Source organism: Rhinatrema bivittatum, chromosome 10 (genome assembly GCF_901001135.1).
Source record: "Rhinatrema bivittatum chromosome 10, aRhiBiv1.1, whole genome shotgun sequence".
Classification (NCBI taxonomy): Eukaryota; Metazoa; Chordata; class Amphibia; order Gymnophiona; family Rhinatrematidae; genus Rhinatrema; species Rhinatrema bivittatum.
The window spans coordinates 66,939,869-66,953,553 of record NC_042624.1 but is presented as its reverse complement, the minus strand read 5'-3'; the positions used below and the strand labels follow the sequence as shown (position 1 = coordinate 66,953,553).

General features: G+C 40.4%; 1 protein-coding gene across 5 annotated transcripts in view; it reads left to right on the top strand.

The window, feature by feature from the left end:
* The window catches only part of RALGPS2 (Ral GEF with PH domain and SH3 binding motif 2), a 785,699-nt gene that overhangs the window by 466,496 nt on the left and 305,518 nt on the right, over positions 1-13,685 (top strand). For all 5 annotated transcript variants that reach the window (XM_029618595.1, XM_029618592.1, XM_029618597.1 and 2 more), the window contains one exon: positions 8,576-8,666. In XM_029618595.1, coding sequence (XP_029474455.1) covers positions 8,576-8,666 — 91 coding nt within the window. The remainder of the gene's footprint in view (positions 1-8,575; positions 8,667-13,685) is intronic.

Sequence of the window (13,685 nt, the reverse complement as noted above, 5' to 3'; positions counted from 1 at the left end):
CTCTCTCTGACTTGTTTGCAAATGCGGGGCTTTCAAAGACAATGGGATCAGATTTATCAGCCTTTTCCCACCAAATCTCAGTGACCATGGGAATGAGAGCATCCCTTAAGTGCTAGATGAATCCTGTAATTCTAAAGGTTGGCCTCTCGTTGTGCATTCCACTGCATCAAGTGACTGTCTACTAGTGCCTCCACCAAGGGGTGGGGACACATCAGTGTGGTATGGACCCAAGAATTGTGGTCCCCAGAGAAGAATCATCTGTAACTTAATAACAAGGAGCTGTGGACCATCTGCTATGCCTGAGGACTTTTGAGAAAGAGAATTTTAATCCATGTGGGCAACCAAGTGGCCATGTTCTATGTAAATAAGCAGGGAGGTACAGGCTCTTACACCCTTTGCTCAGGAGCCCACAGTTTGGAGCAGGGTATCTACGAAGAATACCTTTAGATAAGGAAATATTAATCCTTGTAATTATGGGGAAGTGGACAAAACTGATTCCAAATTAACTGACAGCAAAATGAGGTGGTGGTGGTGTGGTACTATATGTCAAGGATTCCATAAACACCACAATCAAAACCTACACAACTGTATATAATATGTTGAAACAAATATAAAATATTATTGATTTTACTATCAGGAACCTCTCTGGAAAAAGATTTTTTAGAGAGGAAGGTGGTAGTTCCATATGTTGTACTATTTTAAAGGTACCATCCAGGTTATTCAGAAAAACTTGTTATAATCATCAACATACCACCATCCACCCGTTTTATAATTTTTTGTAATGCCACAAAATAAATTTTTAACTTTTTCTTTTACTCTATCACCATGGAGAATAAACTGATTATGAAACCGCCCAAAACTCTTACTATCTTCTGGTCATTTTCAAATATCAATATATATCAGCACAGTGTTCAAAACAAAAATTGTTCTTACAAACCACACACAAGAACAAAAAAATGTTTTTCTTAGTTGCTCATTGTTCCCAGCTTGGCCAAGTTTCGGACATGATCCTTCGTCAGGGGTCACAGCATGCTGAAACAAGATTTGAATGATTGGGAGCATCTATCCGTCTTGTAGGTGGGTAGGATTAATTTACTTAAAATGTCCATCTTACCTAAATTGCTCTTATCTTTTCCAGCACCTTCCTTGTACTGTGCCTGCTCAGACATTTGTTGATTTGCATAGGGCAATGGCCAAATTCATTTGGAAGCGACGAAAGGCGAGATTGAAATTAAGTACTTGGTTGTCCAAATTCAGGGCGGTATGGCTCTGCCCAATGTACGTCTGTATTATTGGGCGGCCAGATTGGTTTGGCTACGGGACTGGTTACATGGTTGGGATGTCTCATGACTAGGCTTAAAAAAAAAAAGCAAGCTGAGCTAGTTAATTTGGCTACCCTCTCATTTCTTGCTCCCTCATCACCCTTGCAGCGTAAAATAATCAGAAATAGTCTTATACTTGCCCATATGCGCTCAGTCTGGAGCCAGGATCAGAAATTTCTTGATATGGATGGGGCACAGCTGTCTCCTATTACACCAATATTCGAAGCCCAGTATTGGCCATTTGTACTTTTTCTCACATTTTTAGGACGTGGAGGGATAAGGGATTGGTTCTCCTCTCTCAGTTATGAGATGAGAACATTTTCATGAATTTTATTGCACTTGAGAGTGAGTTTGAACTCTGTATAGAGTCATGAGCTTCCTTTTTTCAGCTACGAGATGCCCTAGAACATCATTTTAATTTGGCGAAGCCTTTACGACAATTCAATGGGGTAGAACAATATGATGGCTCTACCGAATGATGGTATGTAAAACTCAATAAATAAATAAATATCTCTGTGACCCTGGGGCAAAAAAAAGGGAATTGCTATGCTTCATAAAGGCATTCTTGCAGGAAAGTAAGGCCTTACTACCGCACCCTCTTTGATTGAAGCCTGGAATATAGATTTGGAGCTGAATCTTTTTTTATTTTTTTATAATTTTCTCTTTATTAAACTTTTTGTTTTATACCAAGTATAATCACAAAAAAGCAATTTTAAGCAAACGTGAACAGCATATAATTTTACATAGGTAAACACTTTCACAATTATCTTTTATGCTACACAAAAAAATAAGGGAGAACCTTATACTAAAATATAAAAATATCAGGAAACTTACAATTGAGGAGAAGGGAATTCTATTTTCATTTCACTTTTGTCCTTACTTATTAGTTGTTGTCAGACTCTCATTTACCTTAGTTTTATCAACTAAGAAAGTCTCCAAGTGTGAAGGTTCAGAGAATATACATTTTTTGCCTTGAAAATTTATATGACACTTACAGGGAAATTTCAAATAAAAAGTTGCCCCAACCTCCAGGGCTTTATTTTTCAAAGCTAGGAATTGTCTCTGGCGTGCCTGTGTAGGCCTGGAGACGTCAGGAAATAAGTATATTTTCTGACCGCAAAAGGCAAGATCCTTGTTTCTAAAGAATTTCTCAAATACATCTTTTTCTCGCTCAAGAGATAAAGAAACAAACTTGCTCTTACTTATGATATCTAGGGATTCCTCCAGGAATGTTGAAATCCCTGGACTCCTTTCTGAATCTCCACCTATAATATTTCTAGGCTGAACCGGAAAGTAAAAGATCTTAGAAATAATAGGAATTTTATCCTCGCCATATGACAAGTTTTCTAGCAAAAACTTCCTAAACATTTCATACGGTGATAATAGTCTTGTTACTGGAAAATTAACTAGATGTAAATTTTTAACTCATATTTTCCAATTCTGAATGCAAAGACAAACTGTCAACTATATGCATATTTTCTGCATTTTGAATATTCTGAATTTTTCTTGTTACACTTTTTACAGATGATTCCAATTCTAGCAATCTTTTCCCTTGATCTTCAATAGAGCTTTTATTAACGTTTATTAGAGAAGTAAGGCAAACATTAACTTGTGAGACATTGGAGTCTAATCTGACTAGCATTTTCCACAAGACCCTCAGGGTAATATCTGAAGATTCTTCTAGATTCATCAAAATATTAGTAACACCAACCGGAGAAGTCCCATCTACAGTTCTTTGTTGCATTTCTAGCTGGGATGTTACATCGATTACACTCACAGGGGGATTTTCCTCCTCAGTGGATCCTTCTGCAACTGTGGCTCCTGGGGGTTGTGGAGGAGCTGTTGGGCTGTTGCCCGGACTCGGAGACACTTCTGAGGTGTCTCGTACGCAGTCCGTATGTGGCACCGTTCTATTGACATGTGCATCCATGGGTCCGATGTTAACAGTGGCTGGTTAGGAGGTAAAAAACTTTGCCTTCCGCTTTCTTCTGATATGAACAGGAACTGCAAACAAATCTCAAATAACCAGAGGGAGCCGAAGGCGGTCAAAACCGGCTCTGCCGCGGGATTTAAATGGTCCCGCAGTCCTGCTCTGATGACATCACAGCCGGCTCAATCTCAGCTGTTTCCCCTTTCCAAATCACTTCGCAATCTCACCGAGTCAGGCTGTGCAGGCAGGACTTGTCAAGGAACCTCCTCTCCTCTAACAGGGTCCCCACAAAATGATGCTCTGCCACAGGATGACGTTGCAACCAGCTCAGTCTCAGCTGTTTCCCCTCTCCAAATCACTTCGCAATCTCACCGAGACAGGCTGTGCAGGCAGGGCTTATCGAGGAACCTCCTCTCCTCCAACAGGGTCCCCCTGGGGCTGAATCTTGATGCTAAAGCCTGGAAGACTATTTGCAGACTGCATATCATGTCTCCATATGTACAAAGAGAACTGAATTAATGGTCAAAGTAATACATAGGATGTATCGCACACCAATTTATTACTCTAAATTTATACCTGGGGCAAGTCCCTTATGTTGGCATGGGTGCGCGGGGTATGTGGCTATTACAAACGTATGTGGTGGTCCTGTTTAGTGCTGCTACCTTGGTTGAAGATTACACAGGAAATAGCAGATATGTTGGGTCTTCTGGTGTGTATTACGTCCTTGTTAGCACTCTTGGGGAGGTGGACTGGCTCATTAATTCCACTAAAACATCATAAATTGATAACGCAGTTGTTGCTAGCCGCCAGACTCACCATTGCGACCTTCTGGAAGTTAGGCCCACTGTTGAATATTGGAGAGCTCATGTGCAAGTGGTGGTGGACCTTGAAAAACTGTGCTATGCTTTGCATGGTCAGTCCTTTAAATATAATGTAATCTGGAATGTTTATCATCAACACTCTCTGCCTAGCTGTCTTTCCCACTTTTGTTCTCATTGTTTTGTTTTTGTACTTGTGCTGCTCCTTGACTGTACATATTGTTTTGATGACCCCCCTGCTTGGGAACCAGGGCAAGGCGGGGGACAAGGTGAGAAATGGAGGGCAGAGTAAGACACAAACCAGGAGAGGCAAACAGCAGGAACACAGGCAGGAACTAGATGAGGCACAAAAACAGTGAAAAGAAGCACAGAAGTAGCAACATGCACTGTAAGATAGGAGGACTGGTTGCTGAGGCAATCAGCTGGAATCCAAGAGAGCTTTAAATAGGCAGTGCCTGATGATGTAATCTATGGGTGTTGTGGAGCTTTCCCACTGTGGCTCCTTTAAGAATAGGTATGCGTTTTGCATGCCTAAGGAAGCTGGGAAGAAGCAGGAGCATGGCCATGTGCAGGATCAGCATCTTGGTAGATCAGCGGCTCCCAGGGGTGAGTTTAACCATCCAAACATTACAAGTGGTTTCCTGAAGAAGCACTCTTTTCCAAAGAAGGGATACTACTTAGGGGCTATCTTACCCAAGACAGCAGAGCTCAAATTCTTGATGACAAGATCAAAGCACCTCAAAGCCCATGCCATCACCCAATTAAACCGCAGTTGAATTTTTTTTCTGGATCCAAGAGGAACAGTGTCCCTGTTTCTGTTCCAGAAGATCTTCCTGTTGGGAGAGGCCATTGTAACCTCACAGCTGGATCATCTGCATTGTAAGTGACGGTTAAAGATTACATGAGGAGGGCAATTTTAAAAAGTCATTTATTTGGGACAATTGGCTGTGGATAAAGGTGAACCCGTAGATGTGGTGTATTTGGATTTTCAGAAGGCGTTTGACAAAGTTCTTCAGGAGAGACTACTAAGAGAACTAAAAAGACATGGGATAGGAGGCGATGTCCTTTCATGAATTACAAATGGTCAAAAGACATGAAACAGAGTACAATTAAATGGTTTTCACAGTGGAAAAAGGTAAACTGTGGAGTGCCTCAGGGATCTGTACTTGGACCAGTGCTTTTTAATATATTTATAAATGACGAGTGATGTGATCAAATTTGCAGATGACACAAAACTATTCAAAGTAGATACATTGCAGGAGAACCTTGTGAGACTGGAAGATTGAGCATCCAAATGGCTGCTGAAATTTAATGTGAACAAATGCAAAGTGATGCATATAAGGAAAAATAGTCCTTGCTGTAATTATATAATGTTAGGTTCCATATTAGGAGCTACCACCCAGGAAAGAGATCTAGGCGTCATAGTGGATAATACATTGAAATCATCTGCTCAGTGTGCTCTGGCAGTCAAAAAGGAAAACAGAACCTTAGGAATTATTAGGAAGGGAATGGTGAATAAAATGGTGGATGTCATAATGCCTCTGTATCACTCCATTGTGAGAACGCACTTTGAATACTGTGTGCAATTCTGTTCGCTGCATCTCAAAAAAGATATAGTTGTACAGACAAGAGCGACCAAAATGATAAAGGGTATGGAACGGGTTCCATATGAGGAAAGGTTTAAGAGGTTAGGGCTTGGAGAAGAAACTGCTGAGGGGGGGGGGGGGGGGGATATTATAGAGGTCTACAAAATCATGAAAGAACTTGAATGGGTAAATATGAATTGGTTATTTACTCTTTCAGATAATAGAAGGACTCAAGAGCATGCCATGAAGTTAGCAAGTAGCGAATATTAAAAAAAAAAAATCTGAGAAAATTCTTTTTCACTCAATGGAAAATTAAGCTCTGGACTTCATTGCCAGAGTTTAAAAAAAAAGGTTTGGATAAGTTCCTGGAGGAGAAGTCCATAAACTGCTATTAATCAGTAAAGAATAGTGAGCAGATTTGAAAATTGCTACCTTATTTTACAGTCCCTCCAAACCACCCAATTAAAAAAGGTTTTCAGTTAATTCAAAACCAGGGCCTATTCAGATCACAAATTTCTGGCTCCCCGTAACCTACAGGGCACAATACAAAATCCTAACTCTCCTGCACAAAACCATTAACAATAAAAAAAAAATCCCAAATGGCTAAAGGACTCTCGCCATCATCATGACTCCCAGAGAAACCTGCGATCTCAAAACACTGGCCTGCTTGCCATCCCTCACACAAAACTAGCCCACCTTACCTCCACCAGAAAATGCACCATCTCAGTAGCAGGCCCAGCCCTCTGGAACAAGCTGCCCACCCAACTAAGACTGGAACCCTCCACCCAATCATTCAAAAAAAAAAAAAAACCCTGAAAAACCTGGCTATTCCAAAAAGCCAACCAACACACAGACCAATCTAACTACTTCGCCCATGCCCCATAGCAGATACAATTTTCTATCCTCTCAGTAATCAACGCCATCATCTCATACGTTTTCGATATTTCAATGCTATTATGTTCCGATACTTCAATGTTACCATGTATCAAAAATACACCTTAGCCTTAAGTTAAATGCCTATATGTTAAAAACTAGGGTGACTTATTAATACATTATAAGTTTTTTTTTATGTTTCGCAATGTTACAATGTATCAATAGTAAGACACCTTAGTCTTACTATTTCCAACAGTTATAATGTAAACCGATGTGATATACTCCAATGAATGTCGGTATATAAAAAGAACTAAATAAATAAATGACCTTGATGTTGATGGGAATGGAATTCACTGCATCTGTTTTTCAGATATGGTGTCAAGTCCTTCTTACTTCTAGGAAATCCACTAGGAGGTCTTTTGTTTTCAGATGGAAGTTTGCCATCTAGTGTGAGGGTAGGGACTTGGAGTCCTTCTGTCCTACATAAAAACTGCTTAAATACCTTCCTCATCTGAGTCCAGTCTCAAAACCAGCATTTACAAGGAAAGCTTATTTCTGTTCAGCATTTACTTGTCAGATTCATGCCAGTCTTACTTTAATTAAGGCATCCTATGCAGAATCCAAGCTTTTGTTATGTAATCGGACATGATTTTTATTTTATCAATAGCTTATATTCCGGAGACTCTAATTATGTTCAGTGCAGATTGATGTGGTTCTAACCCAATTAAGCCTCTGAACTCTTGTGGGTTCAAGTACATAACCTGGAAGGTCGCCATTTAAGTGGCAGTCATTTCAGCTTACAGTGAGCTGTCGGCCCTAGAATTTGATTACAATAGGGTGATGCTGTGTGTGCATCCCAAGGTCTTTCCTAAGATAGTGTTAAATTGAAACTTTAATCGGTAAATTAGCCTAACATTTTTTCCTAGGTCGCATGCCGACAGCTCTCCAAACTTTGCATTACAAAACAAACTGCCATCTTCTATATAGAGCAGACTTAAGCATGTAGAAGTCCACCATGCCTTTTATTTATTTTGATCCCAATAGATCTAGCAATGTGTTGATAAGAGACACCATTTCCAACACATAATGAGACCCATGAAGAGATTTGCAGGACTGTGACATTTGAGTTTCTTTACTTCGTATCACGTTACTGTATGCACACAGTCTGCTGTCCAGATAGTGGATTTGAGCTATCCATTTTCCACGGCTTTTTCGAGGGACAGAATCAAACAACCTTCTTCCTAAGGTCAATTTTATGTTTTGGAGTTGTCTTCCCTGTTGGAGGCGGGGGAGGATTTTTCCAACCAAACTATTCCCACCCGGTGGCAGAGCTTATTGTTTTTCCCCTATTATGTTGAAGGTAGCCCTTATCTAAGAAGTCCTACTTGTTTGACATGGTAACCATCTTGTGTTCAGAGAACGCAAAGATACTTACGTGGAGCAAGTGTTTTTTGAAGATAGGCATTCATTGTTCACACAAACCCACCTTTTTCCCCTTATGAGTTTTCTGTGTGTCTATCTTGGCTAAGTAAGAATTGAGAAGCTGGGGAGCCCACCACAGCATGGGAAGTGCCATTCATGCTCAAGAAAAGTTTTGTCCAAAAGGTTCTTTGTTTTTTTTCTCCCCTTACCATAGACAGTCATGCTAGATATATTGTTTGAGACCTGTAGGGGAAACTTACTCCAGGGATTAATTTATAATTCTTTTGCCTGGAGAAATGGAACATCAGGAGAATAGCTGAAAACATAATTTACAAGGCATGTCTATACTTTATTAGAAAGAATCCCAAGTTGTACATTTCTTGTCATTAGCACTGCAATAATGTCATGAACTAAAAAAAAAAGTTGTATTATGTTATATAGCTATCACTACTAAAGGGCTAGTGTGTAGTAGTGGTGAAATTGTAGAGGTCATTGCCTCTAAATCCAGTTTGAACATGTTTAAAGAAATACTGTAACTGTTAGTCATCACATTCAGTGCTGCAATTGTATTTGACTGTATTTGTGTTAAAAATAATTTAAACTATTTATCTTTGCTTGTTTTAGATATTCCTCTGTTGCCTCATGTACAAAAATATCTGAATTCGGTACGATACATAGAAGAGCTGCAGAAATTTGTAGAAGATGACAATTATAAGTAAGCAGAAAACCTACAATCTGTTTATTTTATTGTATTTGATTTATATTCCGTCTTTCATACATGATACACTGTTACTTGAGATAACATCTCAGAGTGAATTATGATTCTAAATAGTTTAACTTTGAGGGGGTTTCTAGAACAAATATTTCACTGTTTAGTGATTATTGCTCAACTTTTTGGGGAAAGGGGAGTCTTTTCTGAAAGAATGGGCTCCACCTTAACCAGGGTGGAACCAGGCTGCTGGCACTAATCGTTAAAAAGGAGATAGAGCAGCTTTGAAACTAGAACAAGAGGGGAAGTCAATAGTCACTCAGAAGTGCATGGTTCAGAGGGGAGGTGTCTTCAAAGGATCCTAATGATACAGGAGAGTGAGGGCATCCCAACAGAGAGGTTCCAATAAAAGCAAAAGTAGTCCAAATGCCTATAAGTAATGAATCACCTAAGCTAAAGGATTCCAAATTATCCATATCAACTGAAACGCAGGTTATTAATAAAGCAAAAAACACTTTTTGAAATGTCTGTATGCCGATGCCAGAAGTCTAAGAAGTAAGATGGGAGAGTTAGTGTGTATAACAGTGAATGATGCGATAGACATATTTGGCATCTGAAACTTGGTGGAAGGAGGATAACCAATGGGATAGTGCTATACCAGGGTACAAATTATATTTATTTATTTTTTATTTATTTAAGGTTTTTATATACCGGCATTCATGATAAAATTCACATCATGCTGGTTTACAATAAAACGGTGCATAAAAAGAAAAAACAAACATGAACTGTAGTGCAGAAGAAAGCAGTTACAAAAAACAGGGATGCTTAAACTGGGAGCGGAAGGAAAAAAGAAAAGGTTGAAAGCATTTGAAATATTTACAACGAACAGTTAATTGAACTGGTTGTGTTATAGAACTTGAAATTGAGGGACATTAGCTGGAGTCCGGGAAAGCTTGTTTAAAGAGCCAAGTCTTAAGTCTCTTCCTGAAGGTTGGGAGACAGGGTTCCTGTCTTAGGTCGGGGGGGATGGAATTCCATAATGGGGGACCGGCTGTAGAGAGGGCCCGATCCCTCAAGGTAATGTGTCTAGTGGCTTTGGTTGGAGGAACCTGGAGTGATCCTCTATATGCGTCTCTGGTAGGTCTTGAAGAATTGTGTAAGAGGAGAGGTATTTGCAGGTCGATAGAAGTATGTTGATGAATGATTTTGTAGATAACGGAGATAGATTTGTAGAGAATTCTGAAGTGCACTGGCAGCCAATGAAGGCTTTTTAGGATAGGGGAGATGTGATCTCTTCTTCTGGTGTTTGTTAATATTCGTGCTGCCGCATTTTGTACCATCTGAAGCGGTTTGGTATAGGAGGAAGGGGAGACCTAGTAGGATAGAATTGCAATAGTCTAACTTTGAGAAAACTATTGCCTGAAGGATTGTTCTAAAGTCCTGCAAGTGAAAGAGAGGTCTTATCCTTTTCAAGACTTGGAGTTTGTAAAAACAGTCTTTGGTAGTTTTGTTGATAGAAGCTTTCAAATTCATCCGATTGTCAATTAAAACTCCTAAGTCTCTCAGTTGCGTGGATTGTGGGTTGCTAGGGTGAGTAGAAGTGATGTTACTGTTCTCAGGAGAGATGAGCAGGAATTCGGTTTTGGAGGAATTTAATACTAAGTTTAGACTAGTGAGGAGGTGTTTGATTTGTTGTGGCAGTTTTCCCAGTGATCTAGTGTTTTCGAGTAAGAGTCTTTAACGGGGATCAATATCTGAATATCGTCCGCATATACGAAATGTTTTAGATTGAGGCTGGAGAGGAGCTGGCCTAGCAGTAAGAGATAGATGTTAAAGAGCGTAGGGGACAGAGAGGAACCCTGTGGGACTCCTACGGTTGAGTTGTATCGTGATGATCCTTTGTTTTGGATTTTAACCTTGTAGCCTCTGTTGTTGAGAAGTTTTGAACCAATTAAGTGCGGCGCCCGTAATTCCTATGGCAGCCAACTGATTTATGAGGATGGAGTGATTGACAGTGTCAAACGCTGCCGAGAGGTCCAGTAGAATCAGTAAAAATGATTGGCCTTTGTCGAGGCCCATGATGAGGTAGTCTGTCAGGGAAATGAGGAGTGATTCTGTGCTAAAGGCTTTGCGGAACCCGTGTTGGGAGAGGAACAGGAGATTGTTATCTTCTAAGTAGTCTGAAAGTTGAGTGTTCACTAATTTTTCCATGACCTTTGCTATGAAGGGCAGGTTGGCGATCGGGCGGAAGTTATTTGGGTCTTTAGGATCCAGATTGGGTTTTTTTAGGAGTGGTTTGAGAGAAGCCAATTTAAGGTCATCTGGGTAGAGTCCTTGGGAGAGGGAGCAATTAATGATGTCCGCCAGTATTTTGGATATGGAGTCTGGAATTGTCAAGAGGAGTTTAGTAGGAATGTGATCCGTAGGATGACAGGAAGGTTTCATTCTCCTTAGTGCTACTTGTATCTCAGTGGTGGAGATGGGATCGAAAGCTTCAAGACGGGTGCTTTTGAAGTAGGGATTAATTGAAGTCGAGTATGAGGAGGTATTGGAGGGCAGCTGAGTTAGAAGGCTGACAATTTTGTTTTGGAAAAATAGAGCTAGTTCTTCCGCTTTAGCTTGTGCTAGGTTGCTGGGAACTTCCAGGGGATTGATTTGAGTAAGGCTAGATACGTAAGCAAAGAGTGCTTTGGCATCGAAGACCAGGTTATGGATCTTGGATGCGTAAAAGTCCCTTTTTGATTTTAGTGTAGAGGATTTGTATTGGTGTAGTGTAGATTTGTAGGTGGAGAGTGTGCTGGCGCATGGGGCTTTGCGCCATTTGCTCTCTTTCTGCCTTAAGCATTGTTTTAGCCTTCCAAGTTCATTGATGAACCAAGGTTGTCTTTTGGAAGCGTTTGAGTGTGCTCTTTTTGTTGATAATGGGCAGAGCTTGTTAGCTATAGCTTCTGTAATTTTGTTCCAGGAGCAGAGAGCTGTGTTCGGGTCGGTGAGGTCTATAAGGGGAAGTTGTGATGTCAGGAGGTTCTTAAGGTCTTCTGAGGAGCACGATTTTCTGTAAAGAAATGTGGGTGAGGGAACGTGGGGGGTGCTGGATTCTTTCAGTGAGAATGAAATCGAGATGAGATTGTGGTCTGACCAAGGTACTTTCTTGCAAGTGAGGGGCGATGCATATTGCAATGATAGGGAGGATCAACTTGGTGGGGGGTGGCACTTTGTCTGGGAGGGCATGGAGTCCAACAGGATAAAGATCATACAAGAGACTAAATGCACAATAGAATCTTTATGGGTAGAAATCCAGTATATTGGGTAAGAGTACAGTGATAGGAGTATACTATCATCCACCTGCAAATTGATGAGACAGTTGATGAAATGCTAAGAGAAATCAGGGAAGCTAATTAATTTGGCAGTGCAGTAATGGAGATTTCAGTTACCCCAATATTGACTGGAGAATGCATAATGCCTCTGTTTCACTCTATGTTGAGACCACACCTAGAGTACTGTGTGCAATTCTGGTCACCACATCTCCAAAAAGATATAGTTGCACTGGAGAAGATACAGAAAAGGGCGACCAAAATTATAAAGGGGATGCAGATCTTCCCTATGAGGAAAGACTAAAGAGGGCTGTTTCGCTTGGAGAAGAGATAGCTGATGGGGATAAGATCTTAAAATCATGAGAGGACTAGAAAGGGTAAATGTGAATCAGTTATTTACTTTCAGGTAATAGAAGGATTAAGGGACACTCTATGAAGTTAAAAATAGCACATGTAAAACAAATCAGAGAAAATTATTTTTCACTCAATGAACAATTAAGCTCTGGATTTCGTTGCCGGAGAATGTGGTTAGGGCAATTAGTGTAGCTAGGTTTAAAAAAGGTTTGGATAAGTTCCTGGAGGTGAAGTCCATAAATTGCTATTAATCAAGTTGACTTAGGGAATAGACACTGCTATTACTGGCGTTAGTAGCATGGGATGTATTTAATGTTTGGGTACTTGCTGGGTATTTGCCAAGTACTTGTAACCTGGATTGGCCACTCTTGGAATCAGGATGTTAAGCTTGATGGACCTTTCGTCTGACTCGGTAATTTCTTTACTCTATTTTTTAATTTGTGTAGTTGCATAAATTTGACATTGTTTCAATGGGATAGTAGTTTATGAAGCATTATGATGCAATTAAGTAATAGTGAAACTACTTTGCCATGTATAAGGACTGACAGTGTCTGATATCACAGCAATCATGAGTTATTCAGTCTCTTGAAAAATTTCCATCCATTTTATAATAATTTGCCATGATATGGCAAGAGAGGGCTGAAGTGTTACATATCTTTCAAGACTCTCTTGGAAGGAAAATAGCAGATATCTCAAAATCATTCTAATGGGTAAAATTAGCTAGACTTCTATGAGCTTATGGAGTGGCTGAGAGTGTGGTTTGATTCAGATGGAAGATAGCTTTTCTGGTTTTTCATACTTTTTCTATAAATGATAGTTTCTGTGTGAGACTGGTATACTTCCTTTTCTAACAGGACAAACAGGATGGTAGTCCTCACATATGGGTGACATCACAGGATGGAGCCCAATCACGGAAAACTTCTGTCAAAGTTTCCAGAACTTTGACTGGCCCCTAAGGGGCATGCCCAGCATGGCACTAACCCTGCAGCCAGCAGGGGTCCCCCTTCAGTCGTCTTTTTTCCACGCAGCAGTAGCCTCGCGGTTAAGGAGCTCTTCAGAGATTCCTGACAGGAATTTTCCTCAGGGAATTACTAAAAGTTAATTTGCCCCACAGGGGTCTCTCCTCTAACTTTTACAAGCCGCGGTACTCCGGTAGGTTTTTACCCATTTTTCCGTCGATTACTGTCTAGTTTGGCCCTCGCGGCCTACTGGCCATCGACCGTACCGCGGCTCAATTTTTTTACATGGCCATGGTGACGGGGTTCTGTCGGTGCCCGGACTGTAATCGCACCATGTCCATCACAGACCCCCATAAAGTCTGTCTAATGTGTCTTGGATGAGAGCACGATGTCTTGAC